Raw genomic sequence first — 22,254 nt, forward strand, 5'->3', positions numbered from 1 at the left:
CAAAATAGTACTGTACATCTAGACAGGTGTCAGGGAGAATTCCAAACTTTGGTAGATGAGAGAATGTACAAGTAAAAGGAAGGCTTTTCAAGTGGTCTTAGGAATAACAGTCAAATGTTGGTTCTCATCACCCCAACTATTGTCCCTGAGCACGTTTTCTACTAAACAAAATGATAATCACTTTCATCAGTGTTTTCAAATTCCTTCACTTTCCCCCTGAAAATGTCAGTAGTTAATTTGGAAAGCTGTTTTCTGATGGCATAAATATATAATGGATATTTACTCAACACTGAATTAGCAACAGTTGACTGCTAGCATGTTCTCCATTTTCTCACTAAAATAAACATAATACTTTTACATAATTTCCTGTGTCGCTGGAAGTGACTATAAAATGAATAAACAGACACCCTAAAGAAAATTACAGTATGCTCCTCCACACTTCAGTTAAAAATACGTGCAAGAGCCAACATCCGGTGCCGACCCCTGCACGAGGGCTCAGAGCAGTGAGCACCACATGCGGCCACAGCATTGAGTCCCAGGGAGCAGAGCTGCTGTCCTCAGAATTACCTGTGGTAGCACTCTGTAGATGGCATTGCCACACTGGGTGACCACGAGGTCTCGGTCAAATATTATGTGGAAAGGAAAAGCTTTGCAGAAGGTATAGGGGCTGATGCGTGATTCCTGGGTACCATTTTCTTCAAATCTGTCAAGATCTTCATAAAAATCCTCTTCTTTTGACTCTTTCTCTTCAATTAAAAATTGAGTATGATCACATTCTTCACTTCTTTGCTGAATAACCTGGATGTCAAAGATGGAAGGGACCAAATTTTAGCTCAGCCTCAATATCTAAATATAAGAAGCTGACAGTGAGAATGGCACCGACCAACATTTTAAACATTAACATAACATTTAAATATTAAAATAAATTTATGTAATGTGTAAATAGAAAGAGATTTCAAGACTTCGACCTGTGAAATTGAACACTGAATAATTAATTACCCAGAGTAAACTTGCAAGCCTGACCTAAGTTCTCCAGCTGTCCGGAATCTTCCTTGGTAGAACCAGGACATAACCGCCTCCTGTCCTGACAGGCTAGGCACAACTGCTGACTGAACAGCCTATAAGCCATTGACAGTGACTATCTAACATGGTAACATGATGCTAAAGGACAGGGACGTATACTTCACAACACAAGCAATCATAATCCTTTACTCATCAATGTCCAGCTGCTATGGCTGAGGTCTAGCAGGTCTCCCCAAGTGTCCTGTCATCAGTGGAGGGGCTTCTGGAAGGTGGGTGGATGGCAGGACACAGCACTCACTGATATGCTGATGAGTCCATAGGTGACTGCTCCTGTTTTTGGGACCCCGGGAGAGCAGCCCAGAAGGTAGCTTTTGCTCTTTACCCCCTTTGCTCTAGCTGGTTGTGTCTCATCCTCTTTCTCTGCTTCCACATGTGGTGCTATCTCTACCTTACCGGCAGAGCCTGTGGTCTGAAATCCCAACAGGAGGGAAAGAAATCCTTCCTCCTTTAACTTGTGCATATGGAGTGTTTGGTCCCATCTGTGGAAAATGATGAGAGCAAAAGTATAAAAACTGCCTTGTAGACTGGATGGGCTCCTGAAAAGAGGCGCCTCAGAGAGCATAGACAGGAGCATCTCTTAGATCTCTCTAAAGGATAAAGGCATACTACTCATAAAAAGCCCTTAAAATTGTATGCTGCATATCTGCATTCAGTTTGGGGATTTGTTCTGAAGATGTAATCACAAGTGCAAGCAGAACTCTACAACTTCAAGAAAAAATTACATTCCCAAAGTATTACTCTCACAGTTGGACAGAAGATGCAAGTCTCCACTGTCCACTGCAAACAATGAGCCCTCTTCCAAAGGGAAAAACTCTGCCTCAGCCCCGTCAGACCCACATGGAGTTTGGTTGGGACCGATTTAAGTCCCAGGAAGATGAAGACCAAGGTTGCTCACCCGAGCGGTTTCGCTGGGAGCTCGTTGTAGAGCCTTCTTACACTTAAACAATCACAATGCCATGTGTGCCAACCATGTGTTTTTCTTCATATATATTCTTGTAAAAATTAAGACATAACTGCTATAACCATCACACCATCATACCAGTTTTACTATGCTGGTTAAATACTGATATTTTCATGCATCATTTAAAATTTATGCCCCACCAATGTTGATTTCTCTAACTCACAGGGAAAGGAAAACAATTAATCTTAAAACCTAGGCCTTCCATCCACATTCTGCTACACTGTACTAGAACTAAAATATAAGTACCTTCAATTGATTCATTACTTATTTGGTTTCTTTTTAATCAAACTGGAAAAAAAGAATTGCATATGTTTAAAAACTCTCAGTGGTATATATTTTTTGGTTATGATGTAATATTTCTTACATCATTTCAAATGTCCATTATCTCTGGATCCATTAAACTTACAAATTTGATCTAATACCTAAAGAAGTTAAAAGAGTGACTTTTTAAAAATTATGTAAAATATACCCATGAAATGCAAATGTTTCAAAGTTCATGTTGAATCATTTAAATAAAAACCCTAAACACACTAAATATTGTAGAAAGAGTACTATGTAGTTAAGTAAAAGCTTGAGTTTTGCAGAGAGCGTGAATGCCCCTGCTCTCGTGATAATCGCAGGAATGGCAGTTGCTGGGCGCCCTAAGCTGTGCTTCTTCCTGCAGTCCCTGTGTGCCGGCACCTTGCTCATCTCAGCTACACGAGAAGCCAGTGCAGCAGCAGACATGAACCCAGCCCAGGACAGGGTCATTCAGGGGAGATGCTGCATTATTTTGGGGTCAAGACCAAGAGATAGGAAATAAAAGGAATATGCCCTTTGGATGGAGTTTCAGTGGGACTCCCACCCAGGAATGAATTCCACATTTTAGCCATGGTTTAAATCTTCACTTGTGTCTGGATTTGGCTATTCTGAAGTAAACACAGTTTTACCTTCTAGGTGTAGAGAAATTCATGGGACACATGCAGATCTCTAAGCATCACATAAGAATGGCCAGGCCAGTTCCCAAAAGGAAGAACACTCAAATCTAGCTGACAGAATAAGATCACATATGAGGTATTGCTCTAATCAATCTAACTGTTGCACATTGCATTCTGTATAACAGTGTGTAGAGCGCAGAGCACTCACCAGAGTTAGCATAGGAACGCCAGCTGGGAGAGCGCTGCCTAGTGGGTTCCCCACAAAGACAAGCATGGCAGGGCCTGCACCAGACCCTACCCAGGTGTAAGTGTGTGGCCACAGCCAAAGGGCACTCGGGGGCTAGGGAGTCTATGTACACACGAGTGGCTGGCGGAGAGCCGGCAAGGGTCAGCCTCAGAAGGCAGCTGTGAGCTCCGTGCCATTGCTGTGTTGGGGCCCTGAGATTAGCATTCGAACCAAGTGCACGGCTGGGGTATGGCCCAGGGGCACAGCACCTGCCCAGCACATGAGAGTTCTGAGTTCAATTCTCCAAACAAAGGAAAAAAAAAAAAAAAAACTAGCTGCGTACTATCAACAACTTTAAAACAACTTTTAAAGTGCAATATCAGACCTGGCTTCTTTCAACAAAGTAACTTGACTTAAAAAAGAGACAGAGAAAGAGAAAAAGAAAGACGGGGAGAGACAGACAGACAGACAGACAGGGTTAGAGACACAGAGACAGAGTCTAGCTTCTAGTTGACAAGACAATCCAACTGCACATCAGAGCAGATCATATAACCACAGAGAAAGGCGGTTCTGTAAAACAGTAGTTGATTTTGCGTTATGGCCACATTTGGCCAGTTTCTCCCACACTCAGGACCCAGGAGGCGCAGTCTCCAGCTCCCAGCTGAGTGCGTTCAAAGGGAATGCAAACTCCACGCTTCTTGCTTTTAAGCAACGTATAGTTAGAAGGAAAAATATGCTTCAAGCAAAAACACCCTGTATCATTCCAAGCCCAAATACAGAAGACCGTTCCATCACTCTGTATATTACATGTACGTATACATAAATGCACACATTGCACAGGTATACATACCTGTACACACACCTATGTTTTGTCATGCTGCATGCTAACAGCAATAGCTATAGCTAACAGCAATATTTGGCATCGCATCTCAACTCTGTGCTGACATCCCCCATGCTCAGAGGCCCGTCGCGCTCATTACCTTCATGTCTATTTCTGTGCCGTGGATTTGCTGAGCCACTGTCTTGATGATCCCGATGACGATGTCCTGCAGCCCCTCGCGCTCTGAGTAGTAGTGAAGAATGAGCCCCTTGCCCTTGTCGGCATCCGTGCACCGAAAGGAAGGCGCCCGCATGCCTGGGTAGATGGTAGCCAGGTGGTCATGCAGGGCATCCAGGTTCTGCCAGAGGAGAGAGTAGTGAGGGGCGCGGCCCATCCACATGGCCAGCAGCCCCCCGGGAAGCTGGGCACAGAACAAGGATCAATCTACGCTGACCAACAGGTCCGCGGGGCAGGCGTCTCCACGGCACATCCGCCACTCTCTTCCTATGCACAGTGGCAAAGCTCCGAGCCCGGACACACCAAGACTAAGACAGTGCAGTTGGGCAAGCTGGACGTCTGAAGACATACTAACTTCAGAAAGAGTAAACAAATGGCGTGCAAAAAGAACACCCAAAGCAGAAGAAAGGAATAGAGTTAAGGGCTAAAGAACAGATCGGACACGCCCATCTTCCGGAGCTCAGGCCAGCTGCGCACTATGCTGCCGTAGGATGGGCATCACCTGCAGGGACCGAAGTGCACCCGCCATTTATCCTGCAACAGCCAAACTTGACTTTTGTTTCGAAGTCAATATTAGACTAAGTGTATGGAAGCAAAGTACATTATTGTGTGGAGTAATGTTTCAGGTAATTTCTCCATGTTCCAAAGTAGCCTCCAGTCCAGTAAGGATTGGGAAGTAATTCCTTTAAACCTATGAAATAATTACCTTCTAAAATTGAAATCTTGGAAAAGTAATGAATTAAGCAGTGAATATTTTTTATTCTTATAGTGTAGACATTTGCTTAGAATATACCAAATTCCCCAGTGTCATGCATTACTAAAATACAAAAAATGATTTGTATAAAGGTTTCCATAGTAAATGGCACCAACTATGCTGTCTTTGGGGGGTGAGAATCCAGATCTTGTGCTTGCCAGGCAGGTGCTATACCACAAACTATGATTTTATCTTGGTCTATCCAACATCATAGTTATTCATGTATGTATGTGTGTATTACAAAGTATGCACGCCCTGGGAATTCAGCCTCGGGCTTTCCTTGAGCTACAACCCCAACCCTTTTTATTCTGTGAAATGGCATTTTGCTAAGTAATCCAGGCGTGACTCAAAATGGCAGTCCTCCTGCCTCAGCCTCCACGTGCTGTGATTACAGATACATGCCCAGCTTCAACATGGTTTTTAAACAACACTTGTTCTGTTTTGTTTTGTTTGTCTTTTTGAGACAGCATTTCGCTGCACAGCGCAGGCTGGCCTGAAGCTCACTTTGCAGCCCACAGCAATCCTCTTGCCATAGACCCCTGAGTGCTGGGACGGCAGGCATGCACCACTACTCCTGGCCCTAACACTTGAGTTTTAAACATTTTTTGGATGTGTCTGCCTGTATGTGTTCATACGACACACACACACAGGGCGCTGTGGTCGTGAAGGCTGACACTGTGATCCAAACTCGAGACGCTCTGACTTCCTCCACTGTGTAAATCTGCTGTCTTTTTAAGCTGCCCTTGTCCAGAATGTTCTATGCTTTCTCCCCAAAAATTACACAGCAGAATCAAGTCAGCTTAGTAATAAAAATAGCCATTTATCCTGGTCACCTCTACAGGCTGCCAGTGCCCTGCAGAAGAATTCAACGTGGTGGACACCAAGAACCGGAGTGTCTACAACCTGCAAGTGCCTGAATCGTAAGACATTTTTAGTCAGTTGAATCGTACCGGGAGCTCTTACAACACTACAAAGTCTAAGGGCTACTCTGAACAATATTCAAGGTCCTTTGTACTTTTCTACTTCTATGAAAAATCTTGGCAGAAAAGATGCCACTTAGAGGAAAGAAACTGCCATAAGAGTTGCATTTTCATCTCTTTATCAAAATTGAGCTTCCATGTGCATTAACAATACATATTCAGAACATAGGAAGAATTTTTTAAAAATCAGGCTCCCCTGTAGATCCTGTACTAAATACATAAAAAAAAAACAACAACAGGCCTCCAAAATTCAAAGACCTATACCAAAAATGGGCATCTGAGATGAATATACACCTCATGAATGAAGAAATACAAATGACAAATAAATATATGAAAAAATGTTCAACATCATTGGTCGTCCAAGAGATGCAAATTAAAACAGTGCTGAGATTCCATCTTTCCCCAGAAAGAATGGCTGTCATCAAGATGGCAAACAATAACAAATGCTGGAGTGTGGGGGAAAAGGAGCCCTTCGCCACTGCTTGTGGGAGCGCCGGCTGGTACAACCACTACGAAAATCAGAATGGAGATTCCTCAAAAAGCTAGGATTGGAGGTCCCATTCAAGCCAGCTATTCCCCCTCCTGGGCATTTTTCTAAAAGAATGAAATCATCCTACTACAGTGTCATCTGTGCACCCGTGTTTATAGCAGCACAATGTGTCATAGCTAAATCTTGGAGACAACACAAATGCCCATCAACTGAGGAATAGATAAAGAAGACACAGTATTTTTACATAATGGAGAATCATTCAGCTACAAAAAAGATAAATTTGTGACTTTTTTAGATAAATGGATGCAGCTAGAGACTACATTGCTAAGTGAAATAAATCAGACCCACACGTGCAAGCCCTATTTCCTCAATAGTGCAAGAGCCTGGAAGAGTGATGAAATACTACAGGTACAACAGCTACTGTGAAAGCGAAAGAAACTGCTCAATGGGAAGGAAAAACTGAGATGAGGAGAAGACCCACAAGTGCAAGCCCTATTTCCTCAATAGTGCAAGAGCCTGGAAGAGTGATGAAAATCTACAGGTACAACAGCTACTGTGAAAGCGAAAGAAACTGCTCAATGGGAAGGAAAAACTGAGATGAGGAGAAGAGCAACTGAAAGAAGGGGAAAGATAGATGGAGGATTTTGCTGAGTTCACACACCTATAATAACAGAACTTAACAAAAAAAGGGGATACAGATGAATGTTCATTTTGTATCTGTGTATTCAAAGTGGTTAGGATAGATATATAGTTACATTCTCTTAATGAATAGAGGGATTTGTTCTAATGGTGTTTGTAAATAGGATATCATGTCTGCATCTTGTACAGCAATTAACCACTAGGAAGAATGTATGCAATGTGTTAATTATTGAAACTGTCCTACCAATTTGATTTGAAACTATCTCATTGCTATTTGTTTATCAATAAAATTATGGAAAAAAGATATATGGAGGTATATGTGCAGAAAGTTTGGATAACTGTATTGTTAATCTCTGCTGGTCTTCTGAAAGGAGCAGTTAATGCTTAATTAACTCTGATCTTTTTCTTCCTCTTTCTAATAACTTCTTTGTTATTGTTTTGCTCTGTTTTCTTTAAACGAATATTACATGTTTATATCTTGTAATCTGAACAACTAAGACAGCATCACGTATACAGCAACACTGTTGAATTCCTATTATTTTGTTTAGTGAAATCTTGTATTACTTTGTTTAGTGAAAATGATGCAAGATTGTTTTTTGCTATCGCTATTTTGTATTCTTTGAAAGTTTAAAAAAAGAACAATATTTTTCTACTAGAACTCAGCGCAGGTGCTGTAGTGGGGCCATTTGATAAGTACTATAAAGCACTCCCTGCAGGCTGGTGGCACGCCCAGATCCAGCCTGGAGAGCTCGGTGGTCTGCGAGAACTTGTCTCAAAACAAAGTCAGCCAGGGGAGTTGTGTAGGTCAGAGGGAAAGGCTCCAGGCTGAACCCCCAGTGCTGCCAACACAGAAGACTCTGCTCTTCTAACACGCTTCCAGCTCACCTACCTCACCAGGCCCTGCGCCGCCGCCACTGCCAGCCCGCTGACTGCCCTGCACACCACACAGGCTGCGAGCACAGGCCACGCAGGCCTGTCGGGTGGGGGCTGAACCCGAGGGCACCACTTGTGGGAACGGCATCGGCCGCCAGGCAGGCAGGCCGGGGACCAGGTGGACACGAGCTCCAGCATGGCTGCAGCAGGAGCGGTAGAAGAGCTACTCCAGGGGTGGGGGCAATTCAGCTTAAGGGCTGCGTCAGGGCATTCATATTCGTAACAGAGACCACTTAAATGAATCCTTCAGGGTGAGTGAAATGCTATAAATGCCCACTGAGAAGGTGTATCTTTTATATCACTTTGTGGCAACCAATTCTCCAGAGGCTTGCTCTTGTACTGAATTTGCTATTAATGAAATGGACAAGTAAAGTGCTTCCTGGAGCACACAAGATTTACCACTGCTGGATGCTGTATTGATTTTCTTTAGATAGTATCCAACATAAAAATGCTCTTGGGATTTCTTCAGTTACAGTTTTCCCGACTCAGGTTTACTGTCTCAAAATTAAAGCGATTGCCACAGGCTGCCATTCTGAGGAACGGGTTACTGATTAAAAATTATTTCGAGTGCATCTGTACTGCTCATTAGCAGGCCAAATTTGTAATTTGGACAATAGTGTAATGGCCCAAAAAAGACACACACACACACACACACACACACACACACACACACACACACACAAATATCTCATAACAGCCCAGAGAAAATCTTTTCCAGATTTGGTGAGGTTTTCTAAACAAGGTTGATTCTTCATCCACGTTAGGTAGCAATGTATTCTGGAGACGTTTTCATCTCAACATGGATATTGTTTCATTTCTGAATATAGCTATGGAAGCAAGAATAGGCAGAGAGGAACTGACGGGCTGTGTGTCCAGTCACAGTGCGGACACACGTGTATGAAATGGAAGACAAAACAACACAGGAAAAAGCAAACACCTGCGCTGCAGAAAGGAGGCTTCCAGAGACAGCGGAGCGAGCCCCACTTTGTGGTCATTCTTTCAAGCTTTACACAAAGTTAAAAAAAGACAGAAAGAGACAGAGAAACAGAGAGCAGGCACACTAACCTATTTCGGGTTAAGATACAAAAAAGTAATTTTGATGTTTGAATTCCATTCTTAAATGTTATAATAGGATTTTTTCTGGGAGTGGGGTCTGGGGTTGAACCCAGAGTCTACCCTGGGCATATGTCCCATCCTGCTTCATTTTGCAATTTTTTTTTTCATTTTGCAAATTTTGAGACAGGGACTTGCTAAAAAATAATGTACCTTTCCTACCAGTGCGTACAGCTCACCTTGCCTCTTGGCATGTATCATTTATAGAAGAAAAATTAATTATGGTGTCCTGGGAAACTGTAATGAATTTCAGATTTAGTGAACAATATAGATTTAGAAAATTAAAAGTACTCTGCTACTTTTATGAGAAATGCTATGAAGTTCCATATTTTTAATGATCTTGGAATGTTTGCAATACATAAAAATGAGTTCATAGGGCCAGCAAGATAGCTCAGCAGACTAAACACCTGCTCAGGGACTGGGGTTCAATCTCCGCACCACATGCAGCACCAGCCCCACCCCTGGGTGTGCGGAGCCCAGGACCAAATCTGGGCGTGGTGGCGCACACCTGCAATCCAAATGCTGAGGAGGCTGAAAACAGGAGGATCACTATGAGTCTGAGCTGCGGAGTGAGACCCTGTACCAAATACATAAAAATAAAAAAAAAACTAAGCTCATAATCACAGGCATGAATTCTACAGAAAGCTACCATTTCACTTTGTTCCAGTAAACGACCTACAAAAGTGAAATACAGCAGTAGGCCTTGAACGTTTTGAAGGAATATTTTTCGCTTTTAATTTCAGCGAATGTGGAAATAGAAATTGTTTTACGTTGAGAACATTGCTGAAGTTCAGATCTGACAAACATCGTCAAAGGCAGCTCTTACTTACCTCTCCTCCCCTCCCCTTCCTCTCCTCCCCACCTTCCTCTGTACCCCCAAGACAGGGCCCCCATCTCCATTCGCTTTATTTCTCCCATCCCAGAAGACGGAACTAACACCAATATTTTTAAATGAAGCTTGTATTACTTGAAGACATTTTGTTATGTTTTAGAACAAAGAAGCCAATTAAGAATTTGATAGTGAAAAAATTTAAACCGTCAAGACCAGAAACAGGGAAAACGGCCAGCCCAACTCCAAGGAGGAGCGGACGGCCGCAAAGGGCGCTGAGCAGGGGCAGGCGGCGAAGGCCGAGGGACGCCTTCGCACCTTTTCTTCTGAGAACTGCCTCCTGAGAAGCGAAAGCCCTCCGCCTGCAAAGGACGACTCATGCTGTAGGAAGCAACAGAAAGCTCTGCTTGGAACGATGCCGCTGCAGCAGAGCCTCTAGGACTGCACCAGCAGGGCTCCACCGCGGACTTGCTCCTCGGAAACGTGAGCCAAACGAACGTGCTCTGCTGAGCTGGTGGTGAGCAGGGCGTGCGTGCGCGCATATGGTCCCTGCTATCTACAGATTAATGTCTTACTAAAAAGCAGAAGGTAGTCAAAAATGCAACTAAGGAAAACAATCCACTTATTCTTTGGCTTATAGAACTCACGCTATAAAAGATACTAGATGTATAATACCACATTTGACAATTAGTATATAGTTTGTGCATGTGTGAGGATACACAATACTCAGAGGAAATATCTTTCAGTTCTAACTCTGTCTTCCTTTATGGGTTTTTAAAAGCAAAACTAAATCGTCATCTGTCAATTTTAAAACTACTGCTTACAGAAACGGGGATTTTTGCATGCAGAAAAAAGTTTCTTTTGAACTTCAAGTTAAAAATAAAATGAATAGTGCATTCTTCTCTAAGAAATGTAAATAGTTGAGGGAAGTTCTATAATTTTACAGCTGTTCAGGAAAATCCTTGCATTTCCCAAAATAACCCTTCACACAAACATTTAAGAATTAGATCAGTCATGAATCCCAGCTTTTTGCTGCTGGCTTGGCCAAACTACAGTGCTATATTTTAAAAGCCAAAACATGAAGCCAACTGGAATTGAATACACTTCCACTGTGGACTGAAGAGAGGTACTGGCTGGGGAACTCAAGTGTCCGCAACTCCAGGGAAGAAGCGGAACTGACAAATGACCACCACACCCGGAGGGGACAGAGGCGGCAGCAGTTTCATTAAACAGGGATATTAGGCATTGCTCCGCTTGCAACAGTGTTTCTTGTTTTGAAATTTTGGGTTTTTTTTTTTTCTCTTTAAAATTAAAACAATAAAAATAAAAACAAAGCAATGAAAGACTATGGGCATATTACACTAAAGTCCTTGTCTCTATTTAAATAGCCTAATTGAAATTAAATTCCAACTTGCTCTAACATTTGGTTTTGTTGTTTATAGACAACACATCCATGTTCCATGCTGATTTTACTTTCAATTTAACTCTGTGAAACTCAAAGAGAGGTTAAAAAAAAAAAAAACCCTATAGACTTGAACAGCATAATACTACTGAAAATGAGCCAGCCGCGCTGGTTATGACTGCCTTCAGTCCCATTGCAGAGGTCAAATGCCCTCCCATCAAACACGGCCCGAAGTTCTTTACTCACCGTGATACATATAGACAAAAATTTAAAGAGAAAAATAGTACACGCAGCACTTCTCTCGTTGTCCACTATTTGTATCAAACCAGCCCACAGCATGCTGGATCAAGGACCCTCATGTTCATCTTCGGTGTTCCGTAGGTGCCTGGCTGAGTGTGGGTGGGGTTCTGGGGTGGCCGGGGTCCAGGGAGCTGGGGCTGGGCCGCGCGGAGAGCTCGCGCGGGGCGGTCTGGGGCGCTCCGCGCAGGTGCCCACAGCTGGCGGCGCTCGGGCGCAGCTGGGCGAGCGGCGCACGCAGCCACATCTGGGCTTCTAAGCAGGCTGCGCTTATTTCATCCACCTGGGTTCTTAGGAGCGCTCAGAAGCACCTCTGCCAAGATGCCAGGAAGCAGCAGATGCGCTCCTGGTACTGCAGCCTGGGAAACTTCGGAATATCCCTCTCCCCATAACCCATTCACCAAATAAATACTAGAGCCAACCTAGATCCAAGGAAGAGGTTATACCTCTGGCAGGGAACAGGCAAACCATACTGAAAAACCACACTTAGGTAGGAGATAAATTTGTGGAAATTTTTGGAAAACACAGTCTTCCATTATGGAATAGCCTACTGGAAGGCAGAGAGGAGCAGGAATTACAGTAGAAATACCGTTGAAACAGACATTTTCACTGGCGGTTCTCTCACAGTTTTCAAATCCCATATATTCTCTGCAGTGTTTTCTAACCAATACACCAGAAGTGTCCAGCACAAGTGCGCTACAGTAGAGGCACGGGATCACACATTGAGTGCCTAACTGAAGACAAATGAAGTAAAAACATGGCAAAAAGTTTTTGCTGAAATATAGTAATGCCTTTAAAGTACTATGTCCAGGTTAAAAAAATAAAAACAAAAATGTTTCATTTTACTTCTTGATCAGTATTTTTCAACATTAAAACAACTTAAAGGGGCCAAGAAGATAGCTCAGTTGAATAAGCGCTTGCCCAGTTCCACCAAAAATAAAAACCTTAAAAATCATTCTAAAGTTATTATTTTATCAATAGACCACAAAATTCATGATTTCACAGATGATTTGAAGAAAATCAATTCCAAATCATGTAATGAGCAGAGAACATTAGGCTTCTAGAAGATTTCCTCTAAAAATAGTTCATACATTTCATTACTGTATCCACTTAGGGCTTTTAGCTACTTTTGTTAGAATCTTAAAATGGCTTAACATAAGCATAATGTAAAATTTTAAAATCTTCATTTAGAAGCATGAATCATTAAGCAAGTGCATGAATCTGATATGGGAACAAAGACTTTCCAAAGGAGATTTGTCAGTGCCACTGTTTAAACCAACCAATAAAGGAAATGATAAGCTCAAGGTGAAGAAAAAAGGGTGTTTTTGGAACTCCAGATATTACTTATACTGTACAAAATTTCTATAAAATACAAGAAGTATTTCCCAATATGCAATGTATTAATTATTGTAACTGTCCTACTAACCTATTTTGAATCAGTCTCATTGCTATTTCTCTCTCAATAAGATTAATATAAAAAGAAATATTTCCCAATAAAGGATCCCCACATTTCCAAAAAATTGTCCATGCCTCACAATGAGCCACTTGTACTATTCAAAGACAGATTACTGCCTATTGCAGGTGTTCTCTGGTACTCAGAAAACTTTAAAATTCAAGAAAAGTAAGATAGAGACAGATAAAGATAAAGGTATGTCCACACACATCTATCTAGCTGTCTAGCTGGCTGGCTATCTGTCCATCCCCCACCCACCCATCCATCCATGTACACACACACACACACTTGCATGTTAGAGAATTATTCTTAATAACATAGCCAACTGAGAGAGAACTCCTAAACAAGTCCTGGTGAATAATGTGAATGAGGCTGTGGCACCATGTTTTCATGAACTTTACTTTACATTTTTGTGAATCAGATTTGCTCAGCTAAAACACAGACAAAGACACAGTATGACTGAAATATACTCTGAGCATTTAAGTTTAAAGAAATTGGGCCAAGGACATAGCTCAGTAGAGTAAGTGCTTGCCAGGCAAGTGCAAGGTCCTGAGTTCAACCCCCAGTATCACAAAAAAAGAAAAGAAAGAAAGAAAAAGAAAAGAGAAAGAAATTGCACTGAAAGCCCCACGGTCATAAACCTCTCACAATGTCCCCCTGGCACTGGACACACTTACCTGCCTTCCCGCAACATCCTGAATCAATTCTGGACGTCCTCCTTGGCGAACGTTTCTTATAGACAGGGGTCAGCAATGCAGTGAATGCTGCTGTTTGGCGTTGTCCAGTGGAAAGGAAGGCTCATGGAAACATGAGACCACGTCCTTGTCCACATTATTCGCCAGGCCTAGTACCAGGGTGACTTGAGGCCCTTCCCCAAAGACAAAAGCACCATGGAAGGGAAATGTTCTGAATCCATTTGGGACATTCAGGCAGCCACAGAAGCAACACTCAACACTCGCAGATGCGGACTTTCAGAATTGCTTTGAAAGTGATAAGAAGAACAAGATGAGTATGTTGGAAGTGACCTGGAGCATTCTGGAGAGATTAATGGCAATTTGTCTTTTACTATAATAACTACTTTTGAAAATTTAAACATTCAATGTATTTTTTGGCCATACCCCATCGTCCCTCCTGTATCATGATTTCAGATGCTATTTTAGTGTTTTCTGAGAGTCTCAAGTGAAAAATATCAATATTGAAAAAGTATCTGCACAGCTGTAATCCCAGCACTTGGGAGGATGAGGCAAGAAGATCGCCATAAGTTTGTGGTCAGGCTGAGCTACCTACTGAGAACTTGTCTCAAGAAAAAAGAAAAAATGTCAAAAGATACAAGCAACATAGCTTGAAAACTAAATATTGTGCAACAGTTTACCAGACACTTCTAGAAAGGAAACTGCTGTACTGTATCATGGTTTTATTTTACTCCATACTCCAACCCTAAATAAATACAGTCCCCTTTGAGATAGGTGAGCTTCTATGAAATAACTAACCTTGAGCTACTGATGAATTTGCATCTTAGTGCTTTTTTCCCTTTTATTTGTGCAAATGTTGATATTTTTATAGATACTGGTTCATTCTGTGACACCCTCCCCCCCATGCTGGGATCTGGGCAGATACAACATGAGCAGTATACCAGCCTCTGGCCTCAGTGTTATATTCCAACCCCACAGACAGGAAATGACAATGCACTAGGAAGAACCAGTGTGGCTGGGGAAACAGAAGAGGCTATGAAGGCTGGAGATAGACCAGGCACCCTGACTCAGGCAGGCTGGGCCAGTAGCGCAGAGCTGGGCACTCCGGAAGAGCCAGTGTATCCTGCAGATGCACAAGATTTAATAAGTGAAAAGGAGTCACAGCCATATTCCAGGAAGAGGGAAAAACAGTGCAAAAACTCAGAGGACAGAGAGAACAAGGTAAATAAAGTTCTACCAGGGTTAAGTTTGGCTACTCTGCAGGATAGGAACCAGAAGGATACATAAAATATTTGACATTTTCCAATAAGCCAGTAACCTACAGGTTTACCCACAAAAATGATGTGATGAGAATTCTTTACATTTTAGGAAATCACCTAGGTTACTGAGTGGAGAAGAGACCGGAGAGGTCGGAAGAGAGGCAGGAAACCTGTCCAGTCTCCAGGTGACAGCGGACTGACATAAGCAACTGTTGAGGAGACGGAAAAAAGTGGAAGAGTTGTCAACATCCAGGAAACGTTATAGAGTTGGTGACTGCTTGGAATAGGAGTGAGGAGGAAACGCAAGCCTTTACATTTTTTAAAAATGAGGCCAACTCCTGCTGTTCTTCATTGAAGACTAAAGTTCACCATTAATGTTCTTTTTAATGTATAGATGACATAAATGTCAATTTCGGTGTGACCTAGGGCCTCAAAAACAATTTATGAAAATCAACTGTTTAATTTCATAGTCAATTTTACATAGCAAAAGGTTCACTTAATTGCTAGGTAACTGGTCTAATCATGACAAAAATAGCTGCTCTTAAGAAAAGTAGTATTTCATCACACTGAATTGACCATTAAGAGAGATAATTTCAAACTCACAAAAAATAAGGGACATAGCAAACATGGGTAACACCGAACGTGTTACAGTACTCTAAATACCTAGTTTCTTCATTGTTCACATCTACACGCATGAGTTTGGTGTACAACCCTCATGGGGACACACATGGGGACACACACGCATGGGGACACACACAACTGTATGTCATTTAACCAAATCTGCATGTCTGCGAGCTCCTGTCTCCTCTGTGCCCTGCCTGGGAAGCCTCCCCATCCCCTGCTCTGTGCTGATCTCATCTCCCAGGCCGACCAGCTGCACAAGGCAAGCTGTACTAGAAGGCAGAAGCGGCGTGCAGGGCGGGCAGGCAGAGGTGGGGAGGAGAAGCGGTGAGGCGTCCGAGCCCGCGGCTGTGCAGCCGCAGCCGTGGAGAGAGAGGGTGGGTGCGACAGCAAAAGAAGCCAATTTGTCACCGGTGAAGAGGCTCTGCTCAGTACGATACTAACAAGTAAAATATGCATTAAAAAATCTAAAGTGCCCACGTAGTGTTAAGTACCAAGCTTCGGCCCATGTGCAACAGTCCACTCCAGCCCACCTGCTCCACTGTAATTTAGAGCTCTCCTGGCAGCTACTTCCCTGGCAGCGGCAGCTCTGCTCCCTGACAACTGCTCGGCAGGGCACTGAGCACCGCGTCCCGGCTTGATTTAGTGCTGCCTTAAGTTCACAAGAAAAATGTCCCTGTGTAAACAACAGACGTTTTGATTAAACACTAAAGTTCGTATTTTGGCTGTTAAATCAATAATGCGGCTGGCCCGAAAGTGGTTTACATTCCCTCCGCCGCCCCGGGCTCCCGTCCAGCTGGTCCTGCGCTGACATCATTTTCCAGTAAGGTCTGGCTGCTCTCAGCAGACAGGGGCAAATGTTCTCTGCAAACTGCCACATGGGTTTCACAGTGAGCGTGTTTCAGCAAGAGGGGCTCGCCAACGCCTGGGCTTCCCACACGGCGCGCCTTCCAGCAGAGGTCTCCTGGCTAAAGGGGAACTGAGAGCAAAACCGTTCGGGCAACTTTCACCAGACTGGATGAGGCACAGGCCTTTCGGGACGTTGTCTCTTTCATCTGAACTTGCCCTCGGAAGGTTGCTCCTGAACCTGCCCTCGGAAGGTCTCCTGTTTTTCTTTCTACAGCACACTCATCCAGATGCAGGTCCCCAGTAATGGTGTGCAAGGTGTCGCATGTGTGTCACGAAGGCCTCTGCACCCTGGCCCTCTGTCCTGCTTGACAGACTCCAGGTCAAAATCTGTAACTACTGACATAGGGCTTACATATACTTTACACATTCAGTATACTTTAGAATACAAAACAAGACCATAACATATGACTAAAACCCAAAATAACCACCAATTGCATGCAAAATGCTTAAAAAGTCGCAGATCAAAATAGATCTTGTGAACTCACTAGGAAACTACTAATATACCATTAGCATATTCCGTGTTAGCCACTAGAAATAAAGAAAAATACAAAGCGAAAGTCCTACATTGTATTGAAGATCGTCTCACAAATATGATGCTAAGTGAATCAGAAATGGGTCACTATGACTGTACTCCAGCAACGAAACACTGTCTGTCGTTGAGCTAGAGTATGGGTAGAAGGATCCGGGACCAATATTTAAGAGCCACTCAAAACTTATTATTCCAGGACATCAAACTACTCACCTGGAGAAATTCTCTGACGTTAGATCCCAGGACACGTAAGATGGTGTCATAGCCAGATTCTTGACAAAACACAAAAAACATCTTCCCAAACATTTGAAGGATTTCTCCAGCATTGAGGTCTGTTTTACAGGTTTGAGAAGAAATAAAAACCACATATTATAGGTGGAACGTTGTTAATGAGAAGAAGGAATATAAATGCATACTAAAGCTATTGAAAATAGCCCAGTCTTTGTGTGGAAGAAACATAAATCAAAGCAAAAAAATTCTGGCCACAACACTACAAAGAGATCTGAGAGAACAACGAGCTAACAAATTAACAGCATAAATTTGTACTGACTATAACAAAGCAACCACATTTTCAACTTGTATAAGAACTACTTAATTTTGACAACTGACAGCACACATTTAATGTATTTATTTAAAAAACGGGAGATTCTTTGAACCCAACAAGAATGTACATGACACTATTTTGATGCAAAATACTTTCCTTCATGCATATAGGTGTATTTATGAACCTAACTGTACAAAGTCTGGAACTGACTGTCCTATTGTTTCGCTACCAAATTCATGTTTCCTACAATTTCATTTTTCCAATATTGTTGTTCTTCATGCTCTATTATCTTTTTCAATTGTGGATGTAGCAATTCATTGACTCTCAGCTTGCTGAAAACACAGGTTTTTACATTTATTGATAGGTGGCTCTAACACAAAAACACTTCTACATAAATCCTAGTGCAAAGGCCATCTAGTGTTTCTTTGGGAAACATTCTATAAGAGTTAGAATACATTTTGAAAAGATTCTGATATTGCCAAACTGTTCTCTTTTAGGACATCGTCTTGCTTCATCAGACTGAAAAATACCACGTCCCCTCTACTTGTGACTATGCTAGATACTTCACCTTAAATATTTTGGAAATTTGTATTTTAAAAGTGTATTTGATACTTGCTTCATTTGATTAATGAGGCCTTATACTTCATGTTTTACCACTTTTTTTCCTAATTGCTACACTCTGCCAAGTAAAGCCAAAAGCTTCCTTCTGCCCCACGCAACTACACTTTCCATGTAAATTAAACTCCTTGGGAATAACAGCTAATATCTGAGAACCACCTTTCTCCACGACACCTTTTCTACCAGTGAGATTCGTGTGTGGAAGGTCTCCGTTCCTTTCATCTCTCGCAGGAGTTTAACGTAACTTGTAGTCGTGAGAGAGATGTCGGGACAGGACTCTCCGCCTGCACCTGTGTCACTTCTACCCTGTTGCTACTAGAACGGATCACACTGAGCCGCGTCATGATCTTCCTCCCCAGCAGGTGGCCTTCTGTGAGGAGAGATGCCTGCCCTCTTTCCATTCTCTAAATACTTTGAGAAAGGAAGACTAGGACTTAGTCAGGCCTGAGCCTAACATTATGTGAACAGCCCCCCCCCCACACACACACAGGGTTGTGCAGTACACAACCTGTACAATCACATACTGCAGTCATGACACAGACACTCCTTTGGGCTTCCCCAGGGAACTGAGACAAAGAAAGAAGGCCGCGCCTCACTTACTGAGAACCCTGCTTGCAGCAGCAACCAAATCGTACGTTTTGGAATCGTCATATATTATCCTGACCAGAAACTGGCCTTCTTCATCTAACTGGGCCTCTTTTCTGGAAAACAGGAGAGACAGTGAAAACATGAAGAGTAGCTGGCTCAGCTGTCATCATTAGACACACAAGGCATTTACCTCGGAAACAGGACCTTCTGGCAAGCCTGCTTCAATCACTGTTAAGTACCTGAAATGCCAGTGATTAAGCCTAAATGATGTCACATCCTTCTCCCTGAATTAAAGTGGCACATTTAACTCCTTAATACATTTGACATTGATGTAGTACTCCAGTGCCCAACAGAACACCCGACATTAGACACAGTCAAGAAATAGCCTCTTCACAACAGCACCCCTGTAGTCCCAGCTACTTGGGAGGCTGAGGCAGAAAGATCACCCAAGCACAGCAGTTCAAAACCAGCCTGGACAACAGAGCAAGGTCCTAGCTGCTAAAAAGGAAGCAACTTCCGGATTAATAATAAATGTTCTCATCCACATGGCTGACACTGACAAAGGTTCTACAATCTGAGGTACAGGATCTCAGGATAAATCCTGAGCGGATTTCACTGACCTTATCAGACCCAAAAGCTACAACTCTTGTTGCATAGGTCCTGCTTTACCTTGGTTTTAACCATCCAGCAGAAAAGTATAAAAACAAAATAAAAGAAGTAAAGCCATGCTGTTATGTTGAGCTGTGGGGGACTCAGGTCAACAATTTCTGACATTGCCAGTCAAGTGGAAGACCCAATACTATTATGGACCTCTGAACTCTTTTAGAATATTTTGCTGAGTTTACACACCTATAATATTGAAATAATGGAGCTTAACAAAAAAGGGGATACAGATGAATGTTCATTTTGTATTTGTGTATTCAAAGTAGTTAGGATAGATATATAGTTACATTCTCTTAATGAATAGAGGGATTTGTTCTAATGGTATTTGTAAATAGGATATCATATCTGCATCTTGTACAGCAATTAACCACTAAGAAGAATGTATGCAGTGTGTTAATTATTGAAACTGTCCTACCAATTTGGTTTGAAACTGTCTCATTGCTATTTGTTTCTCAATAAAATTATGGAAAAAAAAATAAAGAGCTGGGGGTGTAGCTCAGTGCAAAGGTCCTGGGTTCAATACCCAGGATAGGTGAAAAAGAAAGCTGTATGACCTTGAGCAAGTAACTTAACCCCTCACTGTCACAGTTTCTTGATGTATAAGACAGAGATATAGGGCCGGAGAGAGAGCTCAGTGGCATAAGTCCCTGCCTGGCAAGTGCAGGGTCCCAAGTTTGATCCTCAGCACTGAAAAAAACAAAACAAAACATGTTTTAAAATATTGTTTGACTTAGTCCAGTTGTACTGTTGCATCTATTGTAATAGTTTTTTGTCATTAAAAAGCATAATACAATAAATAGTGCTACAACTAAAAATATAAAAATAAAAATAACTTTTCAGCAAGTATCTGTTGAGCCCATTCATGTGCCAGCATTGCTCTAAGAATGTAATCTCTAGTGAATCTCTAGGGACACATACAAGTACTCTAGGAGGGGTTGGAGCAGACCAGGTCTAAGACTAACAAATTACTTGTACAATAAATATAAAGAGAAAAATGAGGCAAGACAGAGGGGCAGGACGTTCGGCTGTGGTAGGGAGAAGGCTGTACCTGGCCACTGGCATGCAGACGAGGCTGGGGGGCCAGGGGCCACCTGGCTAGAGGTCAGAGCAGCTGCGCAGGCCCAGGTGCGAGCATGCTGGGTGCTGGGAAGCACAGAGGCCAGTGTGGCTGGAGTGGAGAAGAGGGCAAAGGAGCTTTGGGGATGGCTCAGTGCAGTCATGGGAGGCCACAGTCCTTAAGACTGCTTAGACTTGGGGACAACTGCTCCACCTGGCATGAGGCGAAGGATCTGGATTCTAGTGATATGAGGGATGACGGGAACCAACTCAGGTTGAGGGCCTGCCTGGCTGCTTCTGCAGTGAGATGGACCGGGGTGGTGCAGCATGTGTGGAGGAGCCCTGCCACCCATCAGGCGACACATGCTCCAACCTGCTTCAGAACACTGGCTCACACCCATCTGCGGAAGGTGAGATCCACACAATATGCTGAGGGACTAGGAATGGGCAAGGGAGGCCGTGCATCAGGAGGACAAGGGCATCAGGCCAAGCAGGTGGCAGGGCGCTGTCACCAGGACCTGAACGCAGAGTTAGAGGGGAGCTGAGGCTCCGAGCAAGGGCTATGTTTTACACAGAGCATGAGCAGCCAGGCGGGGTGACAAAATCGTCAAACGCGTCCTTCGCTGAATAAACACAGTAGCTCAACTGCACACAGCATTAGTAATAGGAAAGTACAGTTATCATTTTTAACAGTCATCATGATTCTATAAATACATTTATTTTGGTAGAGTTTGGATTGCTTTTCTTAAACAAATGTCCGAAGGGAAAGGGAAGCCATTGTTTAAACCACCGCCAGGTGGATCCAGGAGCGATGAGTTCCCAGATAGCTTTTCCAGTGTTACATTCACAAAAGCACGTCCAGCTGGAACACCGAGCACTGACTCAGTCCACTCATCCAAGCCACTGTGTGCTGCCAGAAGGACACAAGGGACCCTGGTCGCTGCATTAGGGCAGCGTCGGGCTGGCTACAGTCACTTGCTGCTGTCACTGCTGCTGCTCAGGGAAAACATTCCAAGTGCAGCAGCACGCCTCGTGTCACCACGTCGCGCAGGGCCACGCCTACGGATACGCTTGTTCTCTGGGGCATGCCGGTTACATTTGCTTGCAGTGGCAATGCCCAGCAGCCGGGCACCAGGGAGAGAGCCCAGCAGAACAAGCTCTTGCCTGGCAAGCGCTAGGGCCTGAGTTCAATCCCCAGAACTGCAGAAAAAGAAAAAAAGAAGCCATGGCTGGCGCAACCTGATGCAAGGAGCCTCCCAGCATGATCAAAGCCCGGGACCCAAGCCCAGTGCTGGAAGACAACAACGACAACAGCAGCACCGGGTTTCGGCAACCGTGGGGACCGAGGTTCAGGATCTAGACTTTACTAGCTGAATGAACTGGGGAAAACCAGACACACCAGATAAACAGGAAAACTTCCCCTTCCTAAAATTAAAAAGCAACAATGTACTAATAGCAAGCAACGATATAACTTATTTTCCACTATTATGAGGAAAGAAGGATAAAGAACAGGTACAGATCACATCTACACACTGACGGCACCGTGTGCCGCACATTACCAACTGCACACACCTGCCCTGCGTTGCGTGCGTGTTACTAGTGGCCACACCGGGGCTGCGTGCTCACACACCTGCTGGCTTC

The 22,254-nt window shown here is 43.3% G+C and overlaps 1 protein-coding gene across 2 annotated transcripts in view; it reads right to left on the reverse strand.

Annotated features, from left to right (window-relative positions):
* The window catches only part of Gucy1b1 (guanylate cyclase 1 soluble subunit beta 1), a 48,707-nt gene that overhangs the window by 13,989 nt on the left and 12,464 nt on the right, over positions 1-22,254 (reverse strand). For both annotated transcript variants that reach the window (XM_023723653.1, XM_023723654.1), the window contains 4 exons: positions 18,907-19,007; positions 17,358-17,476; positions 4,168-4,365; positions 568-798 (listed from right to left, as the gene is read on the reverse strand). In XM_023723653.1, coding sequence (XP_023579421.1) covers positions 568-798; positions 4,168-4,365; positions 17,358-17,476; positions 18,907-19,007 — 649 coding nt within the window. The remainder of the gene's footprint in view (positions 1-567; positions 799-4,167; positions 4,366-17,357; positions 17,477-18,906; positions 19,008-22,254) is intronic.

The sequence above is a fragment of the Octodon degus genome, unplaced genomic scaffold (assembly GCF_000260255.1).
Source record: "Octodon degus isolate 3935 unplaced genomic scaffold, OctDeg1.0 scaffold00101, whole genome shotgun sequence".
In the NCBI taxonomy this organism is placed as follows: domain Eukaryota; kingdom Metazoa; phylum Chordata; class Mammalia; order Rodentia; family Octodontidae; genus Octodon; species Octodon degus.